Source organism: Odocoileus virginianus, chromosome 14 (assembly GCF_023699985.2).
Source record: "Odocoileus virginianus isolate 20LAN1187 ecotype Illinois chromosome 14, Ovbor_1.2, whole genome shotgun sequence".
NCBI classification, from domain to species: Eukaryota; Metazoa; Chordata; class Mammalia; order Artiodactyla; family Cervidae; genus Odocoileus; species Odocoileus virginianus.
In genome coordinates, this window is record NC_069687.1 from 56645350 (window position 1) to 56659978 (window position 14629).

A 14629-nucleotide genomic window follows, 5' to 3' on the forward strand; every position below is an offset into this window, starting at 1 on the left:
GGGAGCAACCTGGCCGGCCCGGCGGGCGAAAACCCAGAGCACTCGGCCGGGTCGCCCAGGGCATCCCCGCGGCTGGGGGCGGAAGGCGAGCCGGGCCGCAGGAAGGGTCAGCCGGCTCCGAACTCCGCCCAGCTGGCTCGCAGGCCACGCGGTGAATGGCAGCGGCGGAGGGCGCGGTGCCAGCGGAGAGGGGCGGAACCGCGGGCGCTGGTTGGCGCGGGCTCGGAGGCGGGGCGCGCGGGGCGGGGCCGGAGGCGGGGTCGCTGCCGGGCGCTGGAGCTACGGGCGCGCGGAGAGGAGTCGCGAGCAGCTGGAGCGGAGTTGGAGGAAGCCGCGGCTACGGAGGGCAGCGGGTTGGAGACGGCGAGCTCGGGTTGCGAACGGCTGGCGGATCTGAGCTGGGTCAGGGGCTCATCGGAGCCGTGCGCGCCAGAGGCTGCCGGTGCAGCCTGGGCCCAGCAGAGGAAGGAAGCCGGCCGGCCGGGGAGGTAGGCGGCGGCAGCGGGTCCGGGTGTGTGCTCGGGAGGGGGAGGCGGTGCGTGCGCGCGCGGCCACAGCCGCTCTCTTCCTGTCACCAGCAGCCGCTTCTCCTTCTGCAGAACCGAGCCGGGGGAAGCGAGCCGGCCGCCGTCCTCCCTGCCGCTGGCATCTGCCGCCCTCCGGGCAGCCGCGGGTCCCCTTCGCGGCCAGCGTCCCCGCGTGCTCCCGGCTCCCTCGCGGCTCCGTTTCCCTGGTCCTCTTCCTAGCTGGGTGTACGCGCCGCCGGGAGCATTCGTCCCCGGAGTTGCAGGCGAACTCGGGCTTCCGCCACCTCTCCGTCACCGTACACTTTCCTGAGGGTTCCCCCAGTCGCCCGGCTGCAGTTTTCCGGAGCCCTTCAGCGGAGGAGAGCGTCCTGACCGCCGCCTTCGCGATAGCGGGCCGGATCTCTGCTTTCCCCGGCGCTCTCCGGCTGCACCCGGGTCTCTGCCCGGGCTCTTCCCCGGGGCGGGCGGGGGTCCCAGGAGCTCGCCCGCGGCCCCCGCCCTTCGAAGTTTGCCTCCCTCCTCTTCCGGGGTGGGGGAAGTGTGCCTCGGGGCGGCCGGTCGCTGGGGCCCCACTCGGCGTGTGATGCCGCCCGGGCCTGTGGCAGGTTGTTGGAGGCAGATTTAATGGGGTCTTCGGACAGCCCGGAAATCTAGCTTTTTGTAACGTGAGGCGAGACCGGAGGGACTGGCCCCGCAATATGGAGCCGGCTAGAGGGAGCGAGAGAGCGTGGAAGCCCGAGCTGAAAGATCGTGCGGGAATTGTCTGGAATCCACAGCTCTTACGCTCACTTCTCAAGGGCAGAAACTGCCCGGCAGATCACAAGACAAAGAGAACAGGAAAGCTCAGGCCAACCGCTCCAGTGCAGAAATGTACTTTGGTAACCAGATTCGATCGTGTAATGAAAGGGTGTGAGCGGAATGGCTGTTACATGTTGAATGCAAAATGTGTGTGAACTGGATTTGGGGAAATTCTGCTTCTCTGGACGCAGTTAATATCAGAAAGCTCTCACTTTTACCGTTAATCTCTGGTTTAGCTGCAGCACTGCTGGTATATAAGTGTGAGTTTACGGGGTTTGGGGGTTTTATGACTTTAGAAGCGATAGGGGTTTTTCCGGCCTTTTCTTCCCCCCCCTCTCCAGTTCTTTCCTCTTTGTCAGTCTGTGCGAAGTACGAAAGGATAAAACAGTTCCGGGTTTTGAACGCAGCATTAGGTTGTCATTTCAGTGTGATGGGGCTGAAGTTTTAGTTGTTAGGCGGGACATTCACAATGTAAGTGACCCAGGCGTTCTGTGAAGTGGGTTTTTTTGCCCTTTTTTTTTTTTTTTTTTTTCATTAGCTTGTGTTGCGTTTTGGCAAGTTTAAAGGTGATTAGGTGTTAGTTAGAAAAGGTCAGAATAGGTAGGTATCAGCTAGAATAGGCCAGAGTAGGAAGACAGGTTTATCAGTCATCATCAGGAATTTGGTGACTTCTACACAGAAGGCCCCAAACATTGAAATCGTTGAAACACACAAATCATTGAAAGAGAGGGAAAAAAAGCACTCCTAGCCATAATTTCTTGATAGAGTACACTGTCTTGAAATAGTTTTTTAAAAGCAGTAGATGATAGTTTTCTTAGGAACAAGAGTTACTTAAGCTTTGGGAAGTAAGTGTTTTTGGTCATTCCAGAGAAAATACCCAGAGTAATTTTTTTTTTTTTTTTTTTTGAGGGATCCCTCTTCAATTTGGAAAGATATGTTTGGTTCAGGATCAGGTTTAAACTGGAAAGGCCTGTGGAGGAGGCTCTCTGCCTTGCAGAAATGCTGGGTTATGTCAACTACTGGCCTCTTTAGCTTCTATATGCCAATTGCAACTTCAGAGTTGTACTTTTTCCATAGAAGTATATAAATTTTTGTGAATGGAAGAAAGTTTTGTATATCTGATACTGGCTTTCAAAGTGTGTTATCATGTAGCTTTTTAACTTTCATCTTGATTCTGGACCTGTTCTTGTCAGTTGCATAACATATTTGCATTGTACACATTACTATCTGCTGTTTTATCTGCTTTTGTAAAATGATGGTATCACTGTGTCTTTTCACCTCTGTGATGCAGAGAGCCGACATACATTGATTAATTGTATTGTCTTTCTCTAGCTGTGTCTTTAAATTTATTAAGAACGGTAAACCCCTAAAGTATTAAGTTGATTTGGGAAATAGAAGTGGTACAGTAAGTCATAGGTGATACATATTTTGCTTATTGACAGTGGTGGTGGTAGTGCAAATTTATCTGCTGGATATGTTAACTGCACCTAAGCTGGTTATAGAGGGTTTTGTATTTTCATACAAGCCTGCTCCACTTACTCAAATTTTGTGTTGTTAAGTTTTGCTCATATCTTTAATTAAAATTTCATGAATGCCATGTAATTCTTGGGCTAGTATGTTGGTCAAAATCTTTCTTAGGTATTTTAAGGGAGTATTCTAAAAAGATATCTAATCTGAAAGATTGTCACTTGCTTATTAAAACAGGAACAATTCTAGTTCAGCTCCCATTGTGTTTGCATTTTGTCATATGCAAAATGAATTTTAGTGAAGAGGTGGTCAATGAGCAGATTAAAAAAACTTTCATGGTCAGGTAGAATATTGAAAGCTAAGATCATGTTTGCATTTAGTGTTTTGCTTTTAATTCTCCCACAACTGAGGCATGCACAACGCAGAATAAAAGGGGAAGTGCCTTTTTTAGTATATTATACATTTAAACGGGCTCCCCACAGCTCTTCTGTATTTTTGGAGGACACAGGAATTTGCCAGTGAAGGCGAGAGAATACAGTGTCCTAGTGAAACCCTTAGGAGCCCTTACTTATCAATGGAAGGAAGGGGTTATCACCTTAGAAGGCAAGGCATAATATCAACTATATGACGGCCTTTAATAAAAAACTTAGCCTGTAATTCATTTTTGAAATATTCATCTTATTCCTTTTTCCACCCACCCCTCTGCATCCCGGTCTCCTCCACCTACACCCTAATGTGATTACCTGCCATGATTCTGCCAACACTCTTATTGGAATTACTTGCTTAAGAAAGTGGCAGTTAAAGGCTATTTCACATACATGATGCCAAAGCAGCTGAAAATAGACTGTAATTACTCCTAACCATGTCTGTTTGGGTGATGTTAGGGTTTTTGTGTATTTGAAAGGATAGAGTGAGTGTAATATACCTTTTGCTTAAAAAAAAAGAAAAATCCTAGTATAAAAACATCTTTGGAGACTTTATCCTCCCAGCATTGTTTTCCTTTAACATATCTATACATATGTGCTCCTCACCCCCACTCCCCCCACCCCCCACACCTGTAGTCAAAATGGTGTTCATCGTAATAATCACCCCAGAGAGTATTGCAGTCAAAGGAGTCTGGCAGAAGGGAGGAGAGAGTGAAGAAAGGGAGGTGCCTGGGCCAGGCTGGACCCCTCTCCCTCACTGGACTTCAGTGGTCCCACCCTGGGCTCAGCCTTAGGAGCTCGGGGCTGCAACAGGAGCAGCCCCTGCTTTCAGTCCCTGGAGAACTGTGTGAGCGGGATCACCTGTTTCCTTTGAAGGCAGATAGGAAAGCGGCCACCACAGCTTCCTGAAGAGGAGTGTTGGCCCCTAACTCCACCCGCTCCTCATACCACCCTCTCACACAGCCCTGGCCCCTCCCAGGTCTCCCCAGCCCTGACCTCTGCGGAGCCGCTCTCTGCCCCAGCACTAGATGGACAAAGTCCACAAGCACCCTTATCTGTCTGTCTATTTACCCTGAAAAGGAGTTAAAGGAACGGAGTTTTATTTTGGCTAGCTTCAGGACTCTTTCTGTACAGTTTGCAGAGCTTGGAAGCAGTGCCCAAGAAAAATTCTTGGCAAATGTTTCCAGTTTTAAATAGGAATTGTATAAGTAGCAATCAATGCTAATAATAACGATAGGAATAACAATACTGCTGCTACAGCTGGGATTTACTAGCTGTCTGACCTGAGGCACGCTATTTAACTTCTCTGTGCTGATTCTCCTATCTGTAAAATGGAGATGATAAACTGTACCCAGAATGCAAGGATTAAATGAGTTGATATGTACAAAACTAGAAGGACAGTGCCTGGCCCCTAGTAAGCGCTGTGTCGGTGTTAATTATATTAAGCTCTGATTATCAAGCCCAGAGCACAGTCTCTGTATAAATAATTTCCTTTCATCTTCATAATGAACAGTGGCACAGAGAGGTTTAAGAGACTTGGTCAAGTTTGAAAATCTAGGCCCCAGTGGGGACAAGCATTTTTGAGTGTGAAGTCCAGTGCTTACACTCACCTGCTTGCTGAGAATTTTCCACAGTAACATCCTATTTTCACAAGAGGAGAGACGCTAGAGTGTCTTCTTCCGCCCTGCCATTCCAGGGCGGCCTCCTCTCAGGGCTTCCTTGCCCGGGGTGATGCAGAGAACTGGAATGGTCCACCCCAGGGCCTTTTCTGGGTGACAGGATGTGTTTCTCAGGCTTTGGAAGCCGCAGCCTCCCTGTGATGACCACTGAGCCTGAGAAATGCGTCCAGCTGGGGCTGTGTTTCTGCGCCTCCGGCAGTGCTGGCGCCATCCCATCACTTTGCTTTCTGGAGAGCCTCATGTCCTTGTTGTTTGACCAGGGCTTGTCCTGTCCCCACACACCCAGCCCCCAGAGAGCCTGCGGGCAGGAGTCGTGGCTCAGATGCCCAGCTCCCCCAGAGCATGGCAGCCTGGCGCTCGTTCTGGTTGGTTTGAAAAATGAATGGGAAAAAAAAAAAAAGAAAAATGAATGGAGATACTTAAGGATGCTGATTTGGGGCTTCATCCCAGCCCATCATTTTATTTTGATTGAGATGAAATTCACACCCCATAAAATTTTACCCTGAGCCCAGCACTTTAAGTTGAAATTCATTATGTTTAATAAGAAAATTTGATTTTCACTATTTCCAGGACACCATATTTGAAAGGGGAAAAGATTTTTAGATGATGAACTGTGTTTTCTGTTTTTTAAAAAAGTGGCGTGAGTTTAGTTAGGGAGCTTGCCCTACTCAGAGCTGCCACACTGAAGATGGAAGGATGAATTGTAGGGCTGGGGGCCCAGGAATTGATCCGTAGCTTTGCAGCTGGATTGAAGGTCTATCTTGTTCTGAGAACCAGGGCCAAACAGCTGATTTCATGGCAAGGTAGAATCACATGATCAGGATATATTCTTGGTTTATTTAAAGTGATTTGAAAATGTTCTTTATTCCTGCCTCCCCACCAAGATTTCTAAATCTCTGTCCTTTGCAAATGGGAATGAGTAAGTCAACAAAGTCAGAGGACTTTTCAAAGAGTTGTGTTTGGTTCTTTGCCCAAATGCCTGCAGGTTAGATGGTTAAATTGAAAATTTACTTACAAGCAGTTGTACATTAAGAAGTCATGGATTGCTTCTTGTGGGGCATCAGAAGCTACTTTATTCTGAGGAACAGAATGAGAATTGGTCAGTATTTTAGCAGAGAGAAAAAATCTGCCTTCATTGCAGGCAGTCTGTAAAAGGCCTGAAAGATAGGAGCAAAATAAATTCCCATGAAGGAACTTTTGAACTGTTTCAGGTGATGTTCTATAAAAGTAAGTTAATTTGTTATTTGTTCCTAGGTTTTCTTTATACCTTTTGTTACAGTAACTCAGGTTATGCACTGGCTTAGAGCCTATGTCATAAAACTGCCTCAGTTATTTGAAAACATTAAATTACAAATGGTGGATACTGTTGTTGTTTAGTCGCTAAGTCACGTCTGACTCTTTTTGCGACCCCATGGACTGTAGCCCGTCAGGCTCCTCTGTCCATGGAATTTACTAGGCAAGAATACTGGAGTCAGTTGCCCTTTCCTTCTCTAGGGGATCTGCCTGACTCAGGGATTGAACCTGCAGCTCCTGCATTGCAGGTGGATTCTTTACCGTCTGAGCCGCAAGGGAAGCCCCATGGTGGATATTATCTGCATATAAAAACCTAAACTGTGGAAATAATTCCATTGGAACTGAGTGGACATAGTTCAATGGACAGGTGCATGTAGCCAAAGAGATTAGAGGTATAAGCGTGTGAACCTGGGGAACATAGAGTTTGGGCCCCACACTGACCACAGGCAAGTAATTTAGGCACTGCCAGTGTCCAAGGTTGCAGAGATTTCTGCTGTGCTGGGGCGAATCTGAGGGGGAGAGAAAGACAACTTGCCAGTCCTCTGAACATCATCTCCCCGGTGGCTGTGGATGATGATTTACATCTCCCTCCCCCACCGCCCAGGAGGGACTGAGTTGTCAGAAGTTGTGCAGTGAGAGAACTGGGGTAGCAGCAGGAGGCAGTTAGGTGACAGAAGCTGAAGCCTGTAGAGCAGAAATGGACAGGATTCCAGAAGAGGGCAGCCTTCTAGAAGTTCAGTTCAGTCACTCAGTTGTGTCCGACTCTTTGCGACCCTGTGAATCCCAGCATGCCAGGCCTCCCTGTCCATCACCAACTCCCGTTTTCTCAAACTCATGTCCATCAAGTCAGTGATGCCATCCAGCCATCTCATCCTCTGTCATCCCCTTCTCTTCCTGCCCCCAATCCCTCCCAGCATCAGTCTTTTCCAATGAGACAACTCTTCGCATGAGGTGGCCGAAGTATTGGAGTTTCAGCTTCAGCATCAGTCCCTCCAGTGAACACCCAGGACTGATCTCCTTTCCTTACCCTTCTCCAGAGGATCTTCCCAACCCAGAAATAGAACTGGGGTCTCCTGCGTTGCAGGCAGATTCTTTACCAACTGAACTATGAGGGTAGCCCTTCTAGAAGTTTGATGCCCAATATTTGATTCACCCCTTTATGGACTTGTTTGGCAAGGATGCATCTCAGTAAAATCTCTTTGGAAGAAAATCTGCATGGTCCAGGATCCTGAGTCTCAGACTTGAGGGCACTCCTCCTGAGTTATAAAGGCTTCTCTTTGTGCAGGTGTTTTATTGTGAAAGAGCCACAGATGCCAATATGGCCGCTATCACAGAGAGTTAAAAAGCAGACCATCAAGATGAGTTTGAGAGGTCTGAGTATGCAGGCAAGGAATCTACATGGGTGACCTTATTGACGTATCTGGCCATCCATGGGCATCCAGGGAAACTGAGTTTGAGCAGCAGGGTTTAGAATGTTAAAAGTGATGACTCTGGAGCTAGACTGTCTGGATCTGAACTCTAGTTTTACCTGTCACTTGCTGAGCGTTTTCATGGCCAAGATATCACAGCCAAGACACAAACTCTCTGCACCTCATTTCCTCTTGTGTAAAGTGAGAATGTTGGTAGTACCCACCTCATGGTTACTGACCCATGTTAATACACATACAGCTCCCAATAAATATTTGATGGTGATGGTTGAATGGGTTAATACATCTATAGCTCCCAGTATTAGATGATGACCATGATGACAATGACATCATTTAATTGGGTGTGGCCATCAGGAGAAAGTGTACAGCGTGCAGCAGAGAAGCCACATGCCTCCTCCCTCTAGCCAAGGCCTCTCTGTACCTCTCCATAGGATGCTCTTCACCTGCCCCCCAGCTGGCTAGGCAGCTCTCCCTCTTAATTGGCTTCTTTTAATTGCTCTCCACTCACTTAATTGCCACTGAATCATGGCTGACCTTGGATTGTTTTGATTGGTCTTCCTGGCCTTGATGGTGGAGTCCCAGAGATAGAGAGTAGTGTGTGCTGCTTGCGGCCCTAGAGCCATAGAAGATCTGGGGATGTTTTTGTGTTTTTTTGTTTCGGTTGAGGGCCCAAAATTCTGCACAAGATTCTTACATACAAAGTAAGGTGGTTCTTACAAATGGTGAGGGAGGGGTTCTTTGTAGAGACAAGTCTCTGGCATCTAAGGCGAGAATTGTTATTGCTGCTCTAGAGTCTAGCAGTTGCTAGAGTCTTAGGGTTCCTCAGGGTTCTTTATCTCTTTGCAGGGATTTAGCTTCAGGCCAGTGTAAACATAGTTTTTAGGTTTATAAAACTGTGAGCAGACCTAGAGGCTTTTCATACTACAGTGTCCCCTGGTGCAGGACATGCATAGCTGCAGGGATATGTCGTGAGTAAGCCTTGGCAGTTTGCTGAGGCTTTTTAGAGGGGAAAGGAGGAATTGCAGGTGACAGGGAAGAGGGAGAGAGGGATTATTATACTGCTCATTCTGTTAAGAATCTCACCAAACTGGCCTTCTGGGTTGTTGAAACAGGAAGCCATAGGCAGCAGCTGGCAGAAAGATCTACCCAGCCTCCTAGTTGAGGACTTCCCCCCCTTCCCCAAAAGACATAAATTGCCAGGAAAAGCTAACAAAAATTTCAAGGCAAATTTGGAGGAATTAAATTATTCTTAGGCATATTGCCTGGTTTCCAGGCATTTAGGGATATGTAGATTTCCATGTTCTTTAGAGTTCTGTGTCTCATTTGTAACAGAGTACATTAGTACTAAAAATGGGATTTGCTAGTTCTACATTTTCGTGTGAATTTATGCAGTGAATATTTAATTTGATTCTGGATCTGGCAAAAGGAGAGGCTGTCTTCAAACATAACATAGTTTATTTTTCTCATATGCTCTGCTGGCTGCTTTAATTTTTTTCCTCTGCCGACTGAAATGCAAAGTAGAATACTACCCCAGATTAATATTCTTGCTACACAAAGATCTCCAGTGTTTGTTTTTGCTTCTTTTAATATGTAACTCTCCTAAGAGCGTTATTGTATTACAGCTAAGAGGCTTTAGCCATGTAAAGTTGAATGCTTTACACTTCTGAATGCCAGCATAACAATTAATCTGTGATTAGATTTTGCTTCTTAAGATGCCTGCGCCGCAGAGTGCCTATAATATTAAACTTCTAAAGGGTTCCACTCTTGAAAACTTACAAAAGCTCTCTTTGACACAGCACACCGACATTGTGAGGCTATTGTTTTCATTGCTTTATTGTTCAGCCAGCTTAACTGAAACCGTGAGTTTGCTTTTCCTCTTTATGACCAAGATAACGTGGAGAAATGAACGGGGTGCGCATAGTGTGTCCCAGTGCACGCTGTTCTCTGCTGTTCTAGCGGCAATCCAAGCTGCTTACTGCCTATCTTGAGAATCTCTTGACTCTGAGCCCTCTGCCTCCACTAGTTAAAAAAAAAGAAGAAACTTGCATCTTCTCCTCCATTGAACTGTCTCCATAGAGTGATCTGCAGCAGCTATCTGCTTTCTCTTTATTCCTTAACTCCTTAAAGGCGGGCTGCAGTCCATAGGGTCGCAGAGTCGGACACGATTTAGCAACTGAACATCAGATCCTCTATACCATCAGACTAGAGTGGCTTGCTCTGCCTTTCTGCCATGAGTCCACGATGGACGCAGCCCTGGGGTGACCTCGCCCTGCCTATTTTACACTCCCAGAGGCCTCTGCAGGATTCAGTCTTAGAGATCACCCTTTCCTACCTGAACCCTCTTATCCCTTATTTCCAGGACATGGCATCGTCTCCAGACCTTGACTTTCCCATTTCAGCAGCATTCAGTGAGCCTCAATGTTTCATTCTTGGATTTTTTTTTTTTGAACTTTTAATATTTTTTTTCTGAGTTCCTTCATTCCATTGAGTTTGCCTGTGTCTTATTTGCAGCTGATTATCAAACTTCAGGTGTGTTCCCTGTCCTGAATCACAGACCAGGTTTTCAGCTACTCACACGTGGGTTTGGATGCTCAGCATCACTTCTATCCCACCAAGGCCTCCTGGCTTCCCTTTGCCTGATACTGGTATCTATGGTCTTCTCATGAACTCAGGGTCAGTCACCCTTTTTGCTCTCTTTCTCTCTTTTAAAAAATAATATGTAATTTTTATTGCTTTTTAATATCAAACAGTAATAACCTTTGGGATAAAGGAGAAAGTGCGAAGGAGAGAACATTTTTCCTTTTTATTTTGTACTTTTCTGTACAGTTTATACTTTCTACTTTGCTTTTTTTTGCTTGCAAGTTACCAACAAAATGACCTATGGTCTGGTATTATATACTAAATGTTTGTGTCTTTTTTATATCTTTGTATTACTACATACTAACATGTTGCTAAACAGACACACAAGTAAATATTTCTTGATTGTGAGTTCTGAAACAGTGGATGGAGTAGCTGATCTCTAAGCACCAGTAGTCGGATCGTGCCTCGAACCTTCACTCAGCTCTGTAGGCTGGGAAGAGCCCTTCCTCTTGGCTTCTCTGTGGTCCTGTTCCTCCTCATGCTGTGGTCCCTGCGTCTGCCCCACTGGGATGCAGTATCCTAGTCCCAGGTGCTTCTCTTTCTCCATCCATGTTTCAGCACTGCCATGCCCCCCCCCTCCCCACACCTCTCTGTCCCTTTTCAGTTCCGCCTTTCCACACCTTCTCCTGCCACTTTGGTTCATGCCCTCGTGGCCACTTGCCCAGATGGCTGCAAAACGCCTTGCCTGGCTCTCCCCTTCTGTCTCTGTGACAGCCCCTCCCGTGCATCAGGATTAGAGTGAGATTCTTCACGTGCAACCCAGGTCCTGTCTGTCCCCTTTCTCCAAGCCTTGTCCTGGCTCCCCATTGCAGTTAGCATCACTCATGAAGTCGCATGCGTGGTGTCATACAACCCCTGCTTATCTTTCCAACTCGGATCCGATGCCTCCTCTTTGGCTTTGCACGTATTGGGCTGCCTGTTCTGGCTCTTAGCAGGATGTGACACGCGCCTCCTCACAGCTTCACCTAAGTTCACACCGCATGTTCTTTCCGTCTTCAGATGCCTGCTCTCCCCTCTGTGAACTCCCTAGCGTTTGGTCTCTGCTCTCTTAGGAGAGCGAGCATTTACCTCGGGTTGCGTTTCCTTGGGTCCCTTCTTGTCTCAGAGATGTTGCCACGTGCCAGCAGCCCTCTCAGCCTGCCGAGCATTCTTAGAAAGGAGGGACTGCCTGCCTCGCTCATCTGTGTACGGTTGTGTACACCGCGTCAAGCGCAAGGACGCCGGCCCGTGTCCGTCTGCCAGACTGGTTAAGCACTTGTTGAATGGCAGTCCGAGTCCAGAGTCACGCAGATGGCCCTTGTGCCGCTCATTCATAAGTCTTGTTTTCCCTTTGCTAGGTGCAGCTCGCATGCAGCGTGCCACGGTCAAGTCAGGCGACAGATGGGCAGCGTGACGAGAGCGTCAGAAAGGATCGGGCCTCGCCGGGGGCGTCAGCCTGGAGTCGGCGTGTTGACGAGTCGCTGAAGAGGAAGCCGGCGGGGGGACCGCGGCCACAGAGGAGGAGAGCCTTGACTTGGGTCACACCCTTCATGGAGGACAGATGGACGGCCGGATGGCCAATCACCTCTCCTCCTAAGCCTTTGGAGATTGACGCTTTGGCCCCTGCTGGAGGTGTGTCAGGAGCCTTCGCGCCCACTCTGAATTCACTCCCGGTAGAAACGTCAGGGTAGACTGCAGTGCGCAGCCGGCCTCAGCCGTCGCATGGTCCCGGGTCTGCAGCCATGAGCGCGGAGGGATACCAGTACCGGGCTCTGTACGACTATAAAAAGGAGCGGGACGAAGACATTGACTTGCACTTGGGGGACATACTGACTGTGAACAAGGGGTCCTTAGTCGCTCTTGGATTCAGTGATGGCCAGGAGGCCAAGCCTGAAGAAATTGGCTGGTTAAGTGGCTATAACGAGACGACAGGGGAGAGGGGAGACTTTCCGGGAACTTACGTAGAATATATTGGAAGGAAAAAGATCTCGCCTCCCACACCAAAGCCCCGGCCACCTCGACCCCTTCCTGTTGCCCCAGGTCCTTCAAAAACTGAAGCAGACAGTGAGCAACAAGGTCAGTATTGATGAGTGCTTGCTTCATGACTCTTTTTTTTTTAAAGGAAAAGTCTCAGATTGGTTACTGCTACTGCTGCTAAGTCGCTTCAGTCCTGTCCGACTGTGTGTGACCCCATGGACTGCAGCCTACCAGGCTCTTCCGTCCATGGGGTTTTCCAGGCAAGAGTACCGGAGTGGGTTGCCATTGCCTTCTCCGCTCAGATTGGTTGGGCTGGGATAAAATGCTCTGGGCAGAAATTGTTTAGCCGCTTTACTTGAATTTACATATGGTGCATAAAAGATGGTTAGTTATTACATGGCTAGAAATTTGTGTTCGTGGGGTGGAGAGTTGTTATAAAAATAGGACATGATATCTGAGAAACTGTTTAGTGAATGTCTCTGAACACGATTAGAGTCACCGTGGAATCAAACACCTATTGCATTCTTACTCATGTAATTGGTACTGTATATCCAAATAATCATTAGGGAAAAGTAGAGGGTAAGGTTAATGTAAGTATTTAATGGAAAATGATCTTCATGGAAAATAGAGAGAGTAATAAAATGACCACAGAACTCAGCAGAGAAGAAACCAGTGTTTTTATAACCTGGTGTCTGTCTCTTGGTTTCTTCTCCAGGAGTACTGGCTGAAGCTTAAACTCTATCCTGTAGTTAGTATAGATGCACAGGGAACCTCTTCCGCCTGGTTCATGTCATCTGTTCATGAGAAAAAAAGAAGCCACTGAATGTTAATCTCAAATGGAAACCACCTTGATCCAAAACCACTCATGGTTTTTTTTTTTTCCTTTATACATATAATTTTATTTATTTATTTTTGGCTGTACTGGGTCTTCATTTTCCCTAGTTGTGGCCAAAGAGGGCTACTCTCTAATTGCAATGCTTGGGCTTCTCGTTGAGGTGGCTTCTCACGTTGCAGACCACGGGCTCTAGGGCACTTGGGGTTTAATAATTGTGGTTCCCAAGCTCTAGAACGCGGGCTCAATAGTTGAGGCACATGGACTTAGTTGCTCCGAGGCATGTGGGATCCTCCCAAATCAGGGATCGAGCCTGTGTCTCCTGCATTGGCAGCCGGGTTCTTTACAACTGAGCCCCCAGGGAAACCCCAAAACCCGCTCATTGTTGGTTGGCGATGGTCCCCACTTCAGCTCTGAGCACAGCTGTTCCTTAAGGCGTTTCACAGGGACAAGCGTTTTGCTGCTTTGCTGTTAACAGCCTTGTCAAATCATTTCTTCAGTAGTAAATCTCAAGCATTATTCCCCCTGTATAATCTTTTGCCCACAGACTGAGAAAGGTATGGAAAGATGTGTTTCTAATGGGTGGACTTAACTGCAGTGGTTATTTGTCAAGTAAAACTGACTATATTTCTGGATAAGCTCCTTGTACTCTTGAGTCTTCTTTAACACTGACTTATTCTAGCACAAATGAATGAAGTACCAAGAGTAAAGAAGCAGAATGCAAGGGTAAATAGAATTGGGAATATTTTATGAAAGTTAAGGAACTCACTAAAGATACTTGAGGAGAAGAGCTTTTCTCTTCCATCGCAACCCATCAGGGATACTTGTTTTATAAACATTATACCATTTGTTAGAAGTAATGCCCAAATGATACATTTAACTTGACAGTTCAAAACAAAAGTTAGTTTTTCTTTCTAGATAAGTCAAAAAAGTTTGACACATATATATGTAATTTTGTCAACCATTCTGTTTCTTGCATAGCTTCACTTAGCTGGCGGGGAGGTATGTGCATAATTGTTTCTTTTTTTCCTACCAACTACATAGTCTTCATTTGACTTTTGATATTTTAAGTTAGAGACACTTCCTTATATGGAGACTGATTCAAAAGGAAAAATAATCAGCATACTAAAGATTCAGTCAGTTCAGTTCAGTCGCTCAGTCCAGTCCGATTCTTTGCAACCCCATGGACTGCAGCACACCAGGCTTCCCTGTCCATCACCAACTCCCAGAGCTTGCTCAAACTCATGTTCATGGAGTCTGTGATGCCATCCAACCATCTCATCCTCTGTTGTCCCTTGTCTCCCTGCCTTCAGTCTTTCCCAGCATCAGGGTCTTTTCCAATGAGTCAGTTCTTCACATTAGGTGGCCAAAGTATTGGAGCTTCAGCTTCAGCATCAGGCCTTCTAATGAATATTCAGGACTGATATCCTTTAGGATTAACTGGTTTGATCTCCTTGCAGTCCAGGAGACTCTCAAGAGTCTTCCCCAACTCCACAGTTCAGAAGCATCGATTCTTTGGCCCTCAGCTTTCTTTATAGTCCAACTCTCACCATCCATACGTCTCTACTAGAAAAACCATAGCTTT

At 47.0% G+C, this 14629-nt stretch overlaps 1 protein-coding gene across 1 annotated transcript in view; it reads left to right on the plus strand.

Moving 5' to 3' along the window:
* The first annotated feature begins 399 nt into the window (after window positions 1-399).
* The window catches only part of PIK3R1 (phosphoinositide-3-kinase regulatory subunit 1), a 93220-nt gene continuing 78990 nt past the window's right edge, over window positions 400-14629 (plus strand). The window contains exons 1-2 of the mRNA XM_070476777.1: window positions 400-488; window positions 11594-12311. Coding sequence (XP_070332878.1) covers window positions 11978-12311 — 334 coding nt within the window. The 5' untranslated portion in view covers window positions 400-488; window positions 11594-11977. The remainder of the gene's footprint in view (window positions 489-11593; window positions 12312-14629) is intronic.